Source organism: Camelina sativa, chromosome 15 (assembly GCF_030686135.1).
Source record: "Camelina sativa cultivar CO46 ecotype springtype chromosome 15, ASM3068613v1".
Classification (NCBI taxonomy): Eukaryota; Viridiplantae; Streptophyta; class Magnoliopsida; order Brassicales; family Brassicaceae; genus Camelina; species Camelina sativa.
In genome coordinates, this window is record NC_141894.1 from 848,893 (window position 1) to 862,251 (window position 13,359).

The 13,359-nt window shown below is 39.2% G+C and overlaps 6 protein-coding genes across 9 annotated transcripts; 5 read left to right on the forward strand and 1 right to left on the reverse strand.

Moving 5' to 3' along the window:
- The first annotated feature begins 506 nt into the window (after positions 1–506).
- On the forward strand, positions 507–1,337 carry LOC104744386 (putative calcium-binding protein CML18). Its single transcript, XM_010465436.2, has one exon. The coding sequence runs from the start codon at positions 622–624 to the stop codon at positions 1,117–1,119; it is 498 nt and encodes a 165-aa protein (XP_010463738.1). The 5' UTR covers positions 507–621; the 3' UTR covers positions 1,120–1,337.
- Positions 1,338–2,100: 763 nt separating this feature from the next.
- LOC104744387 (uncharacterized) lies at positions 2,101–3,794 on the reverse strand. 2 transcript variants are annotated; one of them, XM_010465439.3, is made up of 8 exons: positions 3,657–3,794; positions 3,220–3,427; positions 3,075–3,133; positions 2,910–2,969; positions 2,717–2,786; positions 2,533–2,602; positions 2,382–2,408; positions 2,101–2,265 (listed from the first exon to the last, which is right to left on the reverse strand). In XM_010465439.3, exons 2-8 carry the CDS (start codon positions 3,424–3,426, stop codon positions 2,246–2,248), a joined length of 513 nt encoding a protein of 170 aa, XP_010463741.1. In that variant the 5' UTR covers position 3,427; positions 3,657–3,794; the 3' UTR covers positions 2,101–2,245. The 2 variants fall into 2 exon arrangements, with proteins under 2 accessions (XP_010463741.1, XP_010463739.1); XM_010465437.3 differs by having other exon boundaries at positions 2,101–2,295.
- A 1-nt stretch (position 3,795) lies between these two features.
- On the forward strand, positions 3,796–6,067 carry LOC104744389 (F-box protein At3g03040). Of its 2 annotated transcripts, none has more exons than XM_010465440.3 (4): positions 3,796–4,105; positions 4,244–5,181; positions 5,276–5,416; positions 5,507–6,067. In XM_010465440.3, exons 2-4 carry the CDS (start codon positions 4,249–4,251, stop codon positions 5,849–5,851), a joined length of 1,419 nt encoding a protein of 472 aa, XP_010463742.1. In that variant the 5' UTR covers positions 3,796–4,105; positions 4,244–4,248; the 3' UTR covers positions 5,852–6,067. The 2 variants fall into 2 exon arrangements, with proteins under 2 accessions (XP_010463742.1, XP_010463743.1); XM_010465441.3 differs by having other exon boundaries at positions 3,966–4,105; positions 4,241–5,181.
- A 52-nt stretch (positions 6,068–6,119) lies between these two features.
- On the forward strand, positions 6,120–8,245 carry LOC104744390 (F-box/LRR-repeat protein At3g03030-like). Its single transcript, XM_010465442.2, has 3 exons — positions 6,120–7,383; positions 7,476–7,616; positions 7,704–8,245. The coding sequence occupies exons 1-3, from the start codon at positions 6,412–6,414 to the stop codon at positions 8,037–8,039; spliced, it is 1,449 nt and encodes a 482-aa protein (XP_010463744.1). The 5' UTR covers positions 6,120–6,411; the 3' UTR covers positions 8,040–8,245.
- A 271-nt stretch (positions 8,246–8,516) lies between these two features.
- LOC104744391 (F-box protein At3g03040) lies at positions 8,517–10,785 on the forward strand. Of its 2 annotated transcripts, none has more exons than XM_010465443.3 (4): positions 8,517–8,781; positions 8,928–9,844; positions 9,947–10,087; positions 10,191–10,785. In XM_010465443.3, the coding sequence occupies exons 2-4, from the start codon at positions 8,933–8,935 to the stop codon at positions 10,524–10,526; spliced, it is 1,389 nt and encodes a 462-aa protein (XP_010463745.1). In that variant the 5' UTR covers positions 8,517–8,781; positions 8,928–8,932; the 3' UTR covers positions 10,527–10,785. The 2 variants fall into 2 exon arrangements, with proteins under 2 accessions (XP_010463745.1, XP_010463746.1); XM_010465444.3 differs by having other exon boundaries at positions 8,633–8,781; positions 8,933–9,844.
- Positions 10,786–10,930: 145 nt separating this feature from the next.
- On the forward strand, positions 10,931–13,060 carry LOC104744392 (F-box protein At3g03040-like). Its single transcript, XM_010465445.3, has 3 exons — positions 10,931–12,140; positions 12,298–12,438; positions 12,537–13,060. Exons 1-3 carry the CDS (start codon positions 11,199–11,201, stop codon positions 12,858–12,860), a joined length of 1,407 nt encoding a protein of 468 aa, XP_010463747.1. The 5' UTR covers positions 10,931–11,198; the 3' UTR covers positions 12,861–13,060.
- Positions 13,061–13,359: the final 299 nt, after the last annotated feature.

A 13,359-nucleotide genomic window follows, 5' to 3' on the forward strand; every position in this document is an offset into this window, starting at 1 on the left:
CATCGGCGCGCGGGCTTTGGATATTGGCGACGGACAAGACCTCTACCGCGTTTGCGTTTGGCCTGAGCATGGGGAGCTCCCGCTGCAAGTGACATTATCAAACATGTACTATTTGTTAAAAAGAATTGATGAAGACCATATATTACGGATATAAAATTACTATGGAAATTTTTTTGAACATTCATGCTAAATCATGCATGTAAAATCTGATTCATACATACTTAGCTACAAATGTCGAAAATATTTTATATATGAGAAAAAAATAACTTTTTTTGTATTGTCAAAGTGCCAAAGTGCAAAATGTAACGTTTAATTAGGAGTTAGCACGACTGTTTTTGCCTCCACCGAACAACCATTGACCGTTTCAATAGTAAGGTAGGTTCGAATAATTAATCGTTAAAAAATTCGAATTCGAATTCCATCCTCAATCAATTATATGATTTAAATAAAAATAAAAGTTATTCGCTTGCACATTAATAAGAAATCAATCTTGTCTAATTCATAATCTCATTCATACCTGTCGTTGACTCTGTCAAGAAGATACAAAAAAATCAATCTAAAAACCAAGAAAATAAATAAAACGTTCATTGAAGCTTGACCGAACTCAAAATCAGATTCGAGATGAGCGACGACGGAGGGAAACCAGCGCCGGCGAGACTAGGCGACGAGCAATTAGCGGAGCTTCGGGAGATATTCCGATCATTTGACCAGAACAAGGATGGGAGTTTGACGGAGCTCGAGTTAGGCTCACTCCTAAGATCTCTCGGTTTAAAGCCGAGTCAAGACCAGCTCGACACCTTGATCCATAAAGCAGATCGGAACAACAACGGTCTGGTCGAGTTCTCTGAGTTCGTCGCTCTCGTCGAGCCGGATCTGGTAAAGTGTCCTTACACGGATGAACAGCTCAAAGCCATCTTCAAAATGTTCGATCGCGACGGAAACGGTTACATAACGGCGGCGGAGCTAGCGCACTCGATGGCGAAGCTAGGTCATGCGTTGACGGCGGAGGAGTTAACCGGGATGATCAAGGAAGCAGATCGAGACGGCGACGGTTGTATCGATTTCCAAGAGTTTGTTCAGGCGATTACTTCAGCTGCATTTGATAATGCTTGGGGTTGAAGAAACAAAGGTACATATAAATATGAAAAATAGTTTGAAATATTTGTTTTTTGTTTTTTGTTTTTTGTTTTTTGTTTTTGGCTTCATCCTCAAATCAAAGACATTTTGGAAGTATATGTGTGTAGTAGTAGGCGTGATGATTCCAAGGAAAGACAATATTTGTGTTGTTCACAATTTTCATATATTCTTTGATGAAATTTCGATAGCTTGAAGAGAAAGCTATTATTGTTGGTTACGATCTTTAGGGGGGAAAATAATACTTTGCGATGCTGCTATGCGTGTGAATCAGTTCTAAATCGTCGCTAGAATTAACCACTTTAGTTTACATAGAGATAATGAAGGAAGGTCTCTCAATAGCAAAAACAAAAGAAAAGCGCATCAGAGAGATCATCTGACAAGACTTGTTTTCTAAGTTATGTTTATAATACTCTTTCTGCTTCTCATCGAGTTCTGACGGTCTACCATATGAGACCAATACTTTTTCCAATCGCTCTAAGTGTTTCTCATAAGTCCTTACCACCTAAAAAAAAAACAGAAGATCAAAGATGATGAGAATGATAAAAATTGGTTCGTCTTCCCCTCAAGAATTCGTTTTTTTTTTTCTTTTACCTCTTCATTTTCCTTCTCCACACGTTTCGAGTTTGCTTCAGCGTTAGATACATAAGGACCTTAAATAAACAAAACAAAAGAATAACTAAACAAGAATAGCCATCACTGTCGTTGAATCTGGAAGAAGAACAGAACAAGTAGCACATTAGATTCTTCTATTGTCAGTAGGATGTATACCATATAAATATAATTTCCCCCCCCCCCCCTTTTGAAGGAAATCAGAGACGAGAGGGAGAATCAATTCCGAGAGCGAACCCTAATGCAGAATCTGAGATCCATGGCGTCTCGCTGTTTCTCTTCTTCACCGCGTGCTGGAGAATAGCCATCACTGTCGTATGATTATCTTCTAGTAAGATAAAGTGTACAGTTCTATCTAAAAATTAATTGTGGTAATTATCTTCTAGTAATTGTGGTACATGTACAAGGGGAAACAGATTTGTGACCGAGAAATGTCGAAAAAATAACATGCTCTCCCTTCAGCCAGCCACATTGTGATAATTGTCAAATCCAAGAGTTATTACATAAGCTTTAGTCCACCTGTAACTTCATCAACATTATCAACGGATCCTGCATAAGTACCAGTCTTATTAAGAACTTGTATCTACAATATATGATATTTCCTACTACTTAACTCATAGATGATAATAACTTACCAAGAATAGCCATTACTGTCCTTGAATCTGGAAAAAAAGAACAGAACAAGTAACACATTAGATTCTTCTATTGTCAAGACTATGGTTAAGTAGGATTTTAAAGTTTGAGACTGGCTTGAATTCCAAATGACAGTGACTATGGGAAACTCACTTGGAGCGATCTGTGTTTTTCCGGCATCAATGGTGATATGGGTTGGTAGTTGAAGGGACTTTGCTCTTTCCTGTTGGTAAAAACAACATTGTTAATACAGAAACATGTAAACAGTCAACAAAAGATCTTGCAAAGGGCAAAGAATATTTCTTCAGCAATAACAACACAAGTTTAGTAAACTCACTTGGAGAACTAGCATCTGTTCCTCACTCTCGATTTTGACAACAACTTTTGGCTGAGCACAATATTCCCATCTGCAATAACAATCAATTTTTGATAGGAAGAGAACACAAACCAAAAGTTGTTAATTTCGTCTGTAGCCTATGAAGAAGAAAAAAAATAGTTGAAGTAGACTACTATGACATGGTGTGATGTACCTGTTCAAGGCTCTTGGTGCCCGTTGCAGGAGTTTCTTGTATAAACCTAAAGTTGCATGACTACATATATATATATATATATAATGCAAACCAAAAGAGGACTTGTTAATGGAAATTTAAGAAATGATATTGAAAACTAAAAAGAGAATTTGATGATAAAATCACCTGCATTGAGCTGCAATCTTCCCTTTACCCATTTTAAGATCATTCCTCACAACCAAAACCTACACAGATAGATAACAACAACAACAACAAACATTCAAATTCTGGTGTCTGTGGTACAATAATGCAAAAGACAAGGAGGAGGAACCATTTTGAATTTTTTTCGTATATCAGCGAGTTTCTCTATCTGGAGAGGTTCCTTGGATTGAGTCTTCTTCTTAAGTCCTGCATTTATGGCGACAGATTTGGAAGACGAGACAAAGATTCTGCGGGTTAGTTGTAAAGTGCTGATGAAATATCCAAGTGCAGCTCCAACAAGTAAACCACTTATTATTAACCACATCAAATCCACCATCCTTCAACAAACAAAAAAACCAGAACTTTTCATTTAAACTCAAACAATGTTGAATTAATCAATCAATGTGGAAAACAAAAAAGCTGAGTGGGAACGGAGCTATTGATTCGATAGAGAGCTACAGAGTAAGGGATTGATTGGTAGAGAAGGTAGTTAATGAAACATGAGAGACCGATCAAGAGAAACTAATCTACGAGGGAGGATTAATCAATAATGGGAAGATACGTTACCTTAATCTTCCGGGCCGGCGGCTGAGCAGTGGACAAAAAAGTCTGTTTCTTCTTCTTCAACGATATCGGCGGCGATAGTTATGGTGTTTGGGGGCACCCGGATATCTCTATCCTTAACATGTATTATTAAGTAATTGCGTTCCAAACTTCCAATTAATCTCCTTAAACATATAACTGTAGACAGTAATAAACAAAGTTTAATCACACGAGCAAAATTAAACATTAGTTTTATCATTTTTTATTGATAAAATCTCCAAAGTATCCCTAAATAAATACCCTACAACGTCTTACTCTTCTTCTTCACTAGACGAGAATTTCCCAATTTTGTGAAGACGACTTGAGAGAGTGCCACAAAAATTTGCAGGTTCAGTCAATTTCAGCTTCGGGGTCTCAAAATTTGGAGTGCTGGTCTTTTGACAGTCACAACCTCAGAATCAATTTTGCTCTGGGTGAGTTTCCTATACTATATCGCGTTGTTGTTAAAAGTGTTAGGTTTTAAATCAACCTCTCTCTAGTAGTAGTCCCAGTGGAACTGTTTTGGTAAAATTGATTTGCTTAGGAACATTGTGTATATTTCTTTGAAGCAGAGAAGATGGATCTGTTGAGTAGTTTACCAGACGAGGTTCGTTGTCACATACTGTCCTTCCTCACTACAAAGGAGGCAGCTTTAACCTCGGTTCTCTCTAAGAAGTGGGGCAATCTGTTCGCGCTCGTCCCTAATCTTGTCTTTGATGACTCTGAGTTTCTTCATCCGGAAGAGGGTAAGCGGGAAAGAGACGGTATCCTTGAGAGCTTCATGGGTTTTGTGGATACAGTATTGGCTTTGCAGGGCAACTCTCCCATTCATAAATTCTCCCTCAAGTGTAAAGATGGTGTTTGTGAATCTCGTCTGAATCGTTGGATTTGTCAAGTGTTGCGTCGTGGTGTGTCGGACCTTGATCTTTCCATCGATATCATAGAGGTTTATCTGCCTCAGGAGATGTTCGTCTCTAAGACACTAGTCAACCTGAAATTAGAAAGTACTTGTGGTATTCACTGGTGGACTGGAGCTGAAGGCACTTTCTTACCAATGCTTAAAAGTCTTTGTGTTGTCTCGGGGAGAATTTTTTGTGGTGATAAGCTTCAGGAGATGCTTCCAGCTTGTTTTCCTGTCCTTGAGGATTTACAAATGGCTAACATGGAGTGGATTGATTCTGATGAAACTGTGTCAAGTGCAACCCTCACTAACCTACTTATTTGCGGCTTCCCTCCTCAGAATCTGAAGAGCATTTCCTTTGATGCTCCAAATCTGATTTCCTTAGTCTACTCTGATTTAGTTGCGGAGGACTATCCATTAGTCAATATGAGAAACTTATCTCTGGCTCGAATCGTCCTTAGAACAAATGACGATCAGATCAATCGACTTAGAGGGCCAAATAATGTTCTGTTAGAGGATGATGTCGTTCACCAGTTTGGCAATGTGGTGAAGCTCATGAATGGCATACAAAATGTTCAGGAACTTCACTTGTGTCCTGATACTCTCGAGGTATTATATAATATCTTCTTTCTGCTCTGCTGCTATTATATTGTTGTTAATTGTAAAAACTGGTTGGGGTTTTTTCTTACTTGTTTGTTTTCAGGTGCTTTCTCTATGCTGTGAATCTCTGCCAGTGTTCAACAATGTCAAAACTTTATGTATTTACAGTGAAGATGTTCGAGGATGGCAAGCTGTGCCTGCTCTTCTAAGGAATTGCCCACATCTAGAAATCCTAACCTTTGAGGTGAAACTATAAACCATGAAAACTACTTGGACAAAACATGCAGCTTCATATATACTTACAGTAACCTTATTGTCTCGTTTCTGCTTTCAGGGTCTCGTGCACTATGTGACAGATAAATGCGGGGATGCTTGCAGCTGCATTTATCGCAAGGACAAAGGCAGTTCGCTCACAACTTCTCCAGTGAAAGTGGTAACGGTTAAAGGGTTTGGAGTAACAATGAAAGAGTTGAACATGGTAGAGCATTTCTTGGACTATTTCCCCTGTTTGAAAGAGATGAACCTCTACATTGAAGAGGATACCCTTACACAACTTGGAAAAAACCCTCAAGTGTCTGAAATCTTGGAGATGATTGAAGAGTACAAGGAGTTATATAGTTGCAAAGTCCACCTATACGTGTCTCACACGTCGACTACACAAAGCCCCTTCGGAATTTGACTTATCAGATCTTTGTTTCGTTTTTTAGTTTCCTGTGTGTATCTTTTAACTATCCTCGGCTCGGCAAGACTGTATGTCGCACCTGTTTTGCCAAATTTTCCAATTGTTTTTGGGTGATTTCAAGATTGAAGTCGTGTAGATGTTCTAATTTGTTCGGTTTAATGTCCATTCCGGGATTGCAATACAATTAATGTTCATTCCGGTTTAATGTTCTAATTTGTTCCGGTTTAATGTTTACTTGCTCATCAAACAGTAACACGCGTTAAGTAATCACAATTAATATATTTATTGACAAAAAAAAAATCTTAAAATTACAAGCACTTTCTCTCTCTCTCTCTCTCTTCTTCGACTCACTCGTTCACTGGACGCCTCAATGAGGAGTAGCCCTAATTTGGAGTGTTAGTTTAGGTTGTGTGAAAATTTGCATTTTTCAGTGTCGTTGGTGTTTTAGGTGTCACAGTCTCAAAATCAATTTGCTCTTTTTGCGTTGTTGTTGTTGTTAGCTATTAGGTTTTGAATCAAACCGCTCTTAGAACTGTTTTGGTGAAATTGATTTGAAGATGGATCTGTTGAGCAATTTACCAGAAGATGTTCGTTGTCATATATTGTCATTCCTCACCACAAAGGAGGCAGCTTTGACATCACTTCTCTCAAAGAAGTGGCGCAATCAGTTTGCACTTGTCCCTAATCTTGATTTTGACGACTCTGAGTTTCTTTATCTGGATGAGGGTAAGTGGGATACAGATGATGATGATGATGATGATGATGATGATGATGATATACTTGAGAGCTTCATGGGTTTTGTCGATAGAGTATTGGCTTTGCAAGGTACGTCTCCCATTCGTAAGTTCTCTCTCAAGTGTCAAAGTGGTGGTGTTTCTCAAGCTTGTGTGAATCGTTGGTTATCTCAAGTGCTTCAGCGTGGTGTCTCGGACATTGATCTTACCATCGAGTTCGAAGATGATTACTTTCCTCCTCAGGAGATGTTCGTTAGTGAGACTTTAGTCAATCTGAGACTAAAAACTGAATTTGGTGGTATTCGTTGGTGGGTTGGATCGAAAGGCACTTTCTTACCAATGCTTAAAAGTCTTGATATTGACTCTTGGAGGTTCTTTTGTGATGATAGGATTGAGTTGATGCTTCCTTCTTTCCCTGTGCTTGAGGAGTTACGATTGGTTGGTGTTGAGTGGATAGATTCTACCGTGTCATGTACAAACCTCACTAAGCTACTTCTTAGCGCCACCGGCCCTAAAGCCTGTCGAAAACCAAAGAGCGTTTCTTTTGATACTCCTAATCTGCTTTCCTTAGCCTACTCTGATTTTGTTGCTGAAGACTATCCATTGGTTAATATGAAAAGTTTATTTAAGGCTCGAATCATCCTTGGAGTAGATGAAGATCAAATCGAGCGGATACGAGCCCCAAGTAACAGTTTGTCAGATGATGATGTTGTTCTCCGATTTGGCAATGTGGTAAAGCTTATGAAGGGCATACAAAATGTTCAGGAACTTCACTTGCATTCTGATACTCTCGAGGTCAGTTTTCTACTTTCTTCTTTCGGGTCTTGTTGAGATATATATTGGTTGCAAGATGTTATAGTTGTGTTTTTGCTCTTTTCTTGTTTCAGGTCCTTTCTCTGTGCTGTGAATCGATGCCTGTGTTCAACAACGTCAAAACGTTAGGCATTAAGAGTGACGACGACCGAGGATGGCAAGCAGTACCTGCTCTTCTAAGGAATTGTCCTCATCTAGAAATCCTAAACTTTGAGGTGAATTCTATAAACCATGAAACTACTTGGACAAAACATGCGGTATAGTACTTACAGGTAACCTTGTTGTCTCGTTTCTGCTCTCAGGGTCTCGTGCACCATGTGACAGATAAATGCGGGGATGCTTGTGACTGCATATACCGGAAGGAAAAAGGCCGTTCGCTCAAATCTTGTCCTGTAAAAGTGATACAGATCAAAGAGTTTAGGGAAACAATGAAAGAGATGCACCTGATAGAGCATTTCTTGGACAATTTCCCATGTTTGAAGGAGATGAAGATCTGTAGTGAAGAGTATGGTCCTTCACAGCTTAGAACCGACCCTGAAGTGTTTGATCTTATCATGGACATGATAGAAGAGTACAAGGATTTATATAGTTGCGATGTCCAACTCTACGAGCCGTGTGACAAGTGTACTGAACATTGAAGTCTTTGAACAAAGCCCCCTCGGAATTTGACTTATCAGATCCTTGCTTTGTTTTTCTTTATCTCATCTATGTGTATCTATCTTTTAATTATCATATCCTGCTTAAAAAATCCTCGGCTCAGCCAGACTGATAGTCATGCTTATTTTGGTTAAACCCTCAGAAACTTTCTAATTGTTTTTGAATACTTTCATGACTGATTTTTATCTTCTGACTTCTTATTGTGTGCATTAAACACTCTTGGCATTTGATTATCACTTGTTGGTTTCACTAGATTAAATCTTGATATTGTTGCAACGAGCAGATATCAGGAAAAGGTGGTGAACATGAAGCTTACTTTCAAGTCGGAGAATTTGTAGATGATTGTTGGCAACTAGACTCCACAGTCTCCGAGCCTTTGGACTCATGTCTTGTCTAAGCCGCGTGATGTTCCTAACTTTCTCAACTTTGTTTTACATGATAGTTAGAGAGCAAGTCGTTAAGTGGGTTTTAGTTTTTTCAGATGAATTTTTGTATATATTTTCGCTCTACTGGTTTAGTTAATCTTAGAAGTTTGAACGATATTTACTTGGTTGGTGGTTTACAAAAGAAAACAGTAACACGTCAAATCACACTAGCAAACTTAGATAAGATTTATTCCGCACTCAGTCTCTCTGCTCTCACCGACGCCTCATTACCCTAATTTAGTGCTGCGAAAAATTTGCAATTTCACTGTTGGTCTTGGAGATTGGCCTCTGTATCAAGGTTGGTGACCTAGTTAATCATTTATATCTTTTTGGGTATGATGTTTTTCTGAGTCTCAATATAAACAAATCGCTCTACTACTTATGTGGAACTGTTTGGTTTTTGGTAAATTGATTTGTGGGTTGTGTATGTATTTTTGTCTGCAGAGAAGATGGATCTGCTGAGCAGTTTACCAGACGAGGTTCGTTGTCACGTATTGTCATTCCTTACCACAAAGGAGGCAGCGTCGACATCACTTCTCTCAAAGAAATGGCGCAACCTGTTTGCACTTGTCCCACAACTTGACTTTGATGACTCTGAGTTTCTTCATCCGGAAGATGGTAAGCGGGAAAGAGATGGAATTATAGAAAGCTTCATGGATTTTGTGGATAGAGTATTGTCTCTGCAGGGCAATTCTCCCATTCGTAAGTTCTCTCTCAAGTGTGAAACTGGTGTCTCTCCAGCTCGTCTGAATCGTTGGTTATGTGAAGTGCTGCAGCGTGATGTTTTAGACCTCGATCTCACCATTGATTTAGGGTATGGTTATTACCTGCCTCAAGAGTTGTTCGTGAGTGAGACACTAGTCAATCTGAAGTTAAAAAGTGCGTTTGGTATTCATTGGTGGACTGGAGCTGAAGGCACTTCTTTACCAATGCTTAAAAGTCTTTGTGTTTACTCGGGAAGGGTTTTTTGTGATGATAAGCTTCAGGTGCTTCTTCCTTCTTTCCCTGTCCTTGAGGATTTACAAATGTCTAATATTCAGTGGATAGATTCTGATGACACCGTCTCAAGTGCTACTCTCACAACGCTCCATATTACCGGCTTCCGCGCTCAAAATCCAAAGAGTATTTCTTTTGATACTCCAAATCTGCGTTCCTTTGTCTACACTGATTTTGTTGCGGAGGACTATCCATTAGTCAATATGAAAAACTTGACTTTCGCTCGAATCGCCCTTAGAACAAATGGCGATCAAATCAAGCAAGTAAGATTGCCAAATAATGATCGCAACTTTGGCAATGTGGTGAAACTCATGAACGGCATACAAAACGTTCAGGAACTTCACTTGTGTCCTGATACCGTCGAGGTCAGTTTCTGCTTTTATTTCTTTGTCAAAATATTAGTAACGGCAACATGACTACTTGGGGAGGATTGTCTTACTTCTTACTTCTTACTTGTTTGTTTTCAGTTGCTTTCTCTATGCTGTGAATCGATGCCAGTGTTCAACAACGTCAAAAAGTTACTTATTTACAGTGATGAGGCTCGAGGATGGCAAGCAGTGCCAGTTCTTCTAAAGAATTGTCCACATTTAGAAATTCTAATCTTTGAGGTGTGGAATACAAACCATCAAAAACTACTTGGACAAAGCATGAACTTCATACTTTACAAGTAACCACAATAACCATATATGCTGTCTCCGTTTGTGCTTTCAGGGTCTCGTGCACCATGTGACAGATAAATGCGGGGATGCTTGTGACTGCATTTATCGAAAGGAAAAAGGCAGTTCGCTCAGATCTTGTCCAGTGAAAGTGGTAGAGATAAAAGGTTTTGGAGTAACAATGAAAGAAAAGCACATGATAGAGCATTTCTTGGACTACTTTTCGTGTTTGAAGGAGATGAAGATTTATGTTGAAGAAGATGGTATTACACAGATTATGAACAACCCTGAAGTGTCTAAACTTGTCTTGGATGAGATGGAAGAGTACGACGAGATGTACAGTTGCAATGTCAAGCTATACTTGGATAAGAAGTCGATTAGAAATCTCTGAAGAAGAAGGCCTCCTCCGAATTTCGTCTTATGTATCATATCCTTATCCTTGGCTCGGCCAGACTCATTCTCACGCCTGTTTTGCTTGATTCCTCGAAACTTTCTGATTGTGTTTGAACTACGAATTGACCTAAGGGTTACTGATTGATTTTCATCCTCTAGACTCTATCTTTATGTGTGTATTTGCAGTTTGATCATTAACTTGTTGGTTTCACTAGATTTTGCCATAAACATTAGAGTAAATCTTGATGTTGTTTCAAGTCGGAGAATTTTGCAGAAGCGATTGTTGGTTACGTTAGAGCAAGTCGTATAGTGGTTATAATTTTCAGTTTAGGATTGAAAATATATGTATGTCACTTCACTTGTATAACTCGTTTTTGATTTTTATTTGACGATAATTACTTGGTGTTTACTTCTCCTAATTACTACTATAATACTACTAACAAGTTGTAATTACACCAGTAAAGTGAAACGCATTAATAATAATTATCAAAAATACCGAAAATACCCCTAAATTCTGTACTCAGTCTACTTCAGTCTCTCTTCTCTTCTCTCACTGACCCTTCCATTGCCCTAATTTTTAGTGTTTAGTGTTGGTCGTCCTCTTGGAGATTGGCCTCTGTAGGAGCGAGCGAGCGAGCGATCGTAGTGTATATTTCTCTCAGGAGAGAAGATGGATCTGTTGAGCAGTTTACCAGACGAGGTTCGTTGTCACATACTGTCCTTCCTCACCACAAAGGAGGCAGCTTTAACCTCTGTTCTCTCTAAGAAGTGGGGTAACCTGTTCGCGCTCGTCCCTAATCTTGACTTTAATGACTCTGAGTTTCTTCATCCGGAAGAGGGTAAGCGGGAAAGAGACGGTATCCTTGAGAGCTTAATGGGTTTTGTGGATATGGTATTGGCTTTGCAGGGCAACTCTCCCATTCGTAAACTCTCCCTCAAGTGTAAAGATGGTGTTTGTGAATCTCGTCTGAATCGTTGGATAAGTCAAGTGCTGAATCGTGGTGTATCGGACCTTGATCTCACCATTGATTTAGGGTATGGTTATGACCTGCCTCAAGAGTTGTTCGTCTCTAAGACACTAGTCAATCTGAAATTAAAAAGTGAATCTGGTATCTACTGGTGGACTGGAGCTCAAGGCACTTCTTTACCAATGCTTAAGAGTCTTGATATCGATGCAGATAAGATCTTTTGTGATACTAAGTTTGAGTTGCTGCTTCCTTCTTTCCCTGTGCTTGAGAGATTGCTGTTGACAGATATGGAGTGGATAGGTTCGGATGAAACTGTGTCTAGTGCATCAATCAAAAGGCTAGCTATTAACGCCACCGGCTTCAGAAGTTATCCGAATCCAAAGAGCATATCTTTTGATACTCCGAGTCTGCTTTACTTTGGCTACTCTGATTTAGTTGCCGAGGACTATCCATTAGTTAATATGAAAAACTTAGTCAGTGCTCGTATCATACTTGCTGTAACCAACGAACAAGCCAAGCGGATAAGAGTGCCAAATGATGAATTGCTAGAGGGTGATGTTGTTCTCAAATTTGGCAATGTGGTGAAGCTCATGAATGGCATACAACATGTTCAGGAACTTCACTTGTATTTTGATACTCTCGAGGTCACCTTTCTATTTTCTTCTTTCTAGTCTCGTTAATGATATATTGCAATTGCGAAATCACTGGAACCAAAGCTCTTATTGAGATGTGTTCTGTCCTAAGCTATCCGTCCCTTGGAACGAGCGAGCATTATAGTTGGTTTCTTTTCCTTGTTTTCAGGTGCTTTCTCTGTGCTGTGAATCGATGCCCGTGTTCAACAACGTCAAAAGGTTAGTTATTAAGAGTCACGAGGGCCGAGGATGGCAAGCAATGCCTGTTCTTCTGAGGAACTGTCCGCATTTAGAAGTTCTAGTCTTTGAGGTGAAATTATAAACCAGGAAAAGTACTTGGACCTATGACATGTGTTAAGGATACAGTTCACTAACAATAAACCTTTGTTGTCTTGTTTCTGCTTTCAGGGTCTTGTGCACCATGTGACAGATAAATGTGGGGATGTCTGCGATTGCATTTATCGGAAGGACAAAGGCCGTTCGCTCAAATCTTGTCCGGTAAAAGAGATAGATATTCAAGGGTTTAGAGGAACAATGAAAGAGATGCACATGATAGACCATTTCCTGGATTATTTTTCATCTCTGAAGGAGATGAAGATCTGTATGGATGAGAATAGTTTTGCACAGCTCAAAAACGACCCTGAATTGGCTTTAGTCATCTTGGGGATGATAGAAGAGTTCAACGAGGTATCTAGTTGCAAAGTCAACTTGATGAAGAAGATTAAACAATGAAAGAAGGTCATAGTTTTTTTTTGCCAAAAGTCCCCTTGGAAAATATTTGACATGGGTTCAATTTTGTGTAATCGGCTTGAAAACCGTCTCAAACCAAACTGACCTCCTCTGAATCTGTTTACTTTTGTGTCTTTTGTCTTTGTTCTTACCATCTTTTGTCAGGTGATTGTTTTAAGAGAAATAGATTCGCTTTCAGTTGACTTACTTTTTTGTTAAAGATGTTACTTGACTTTCTTTCTTTGTCACGATCGATCACACAAGAAATGTATTCTTGGTTAGAACCGGCCAAAACCAAACCAAATCAATTCAGGACCACAAACAATTGATTTTGAGGACCGAAGTGGCTGGCTATTGAGGAGTCACATTTATAGAGAAGAAAACCATCGAATTAAACCGGTTGAAGGAAGGGATAAAATAGGACCAACGTCTTCAGTTTATGAATTGGTTTTGATGTCGATAGCAGCAGGAACAATATTACCACCGAGATAACCGCGTGAAT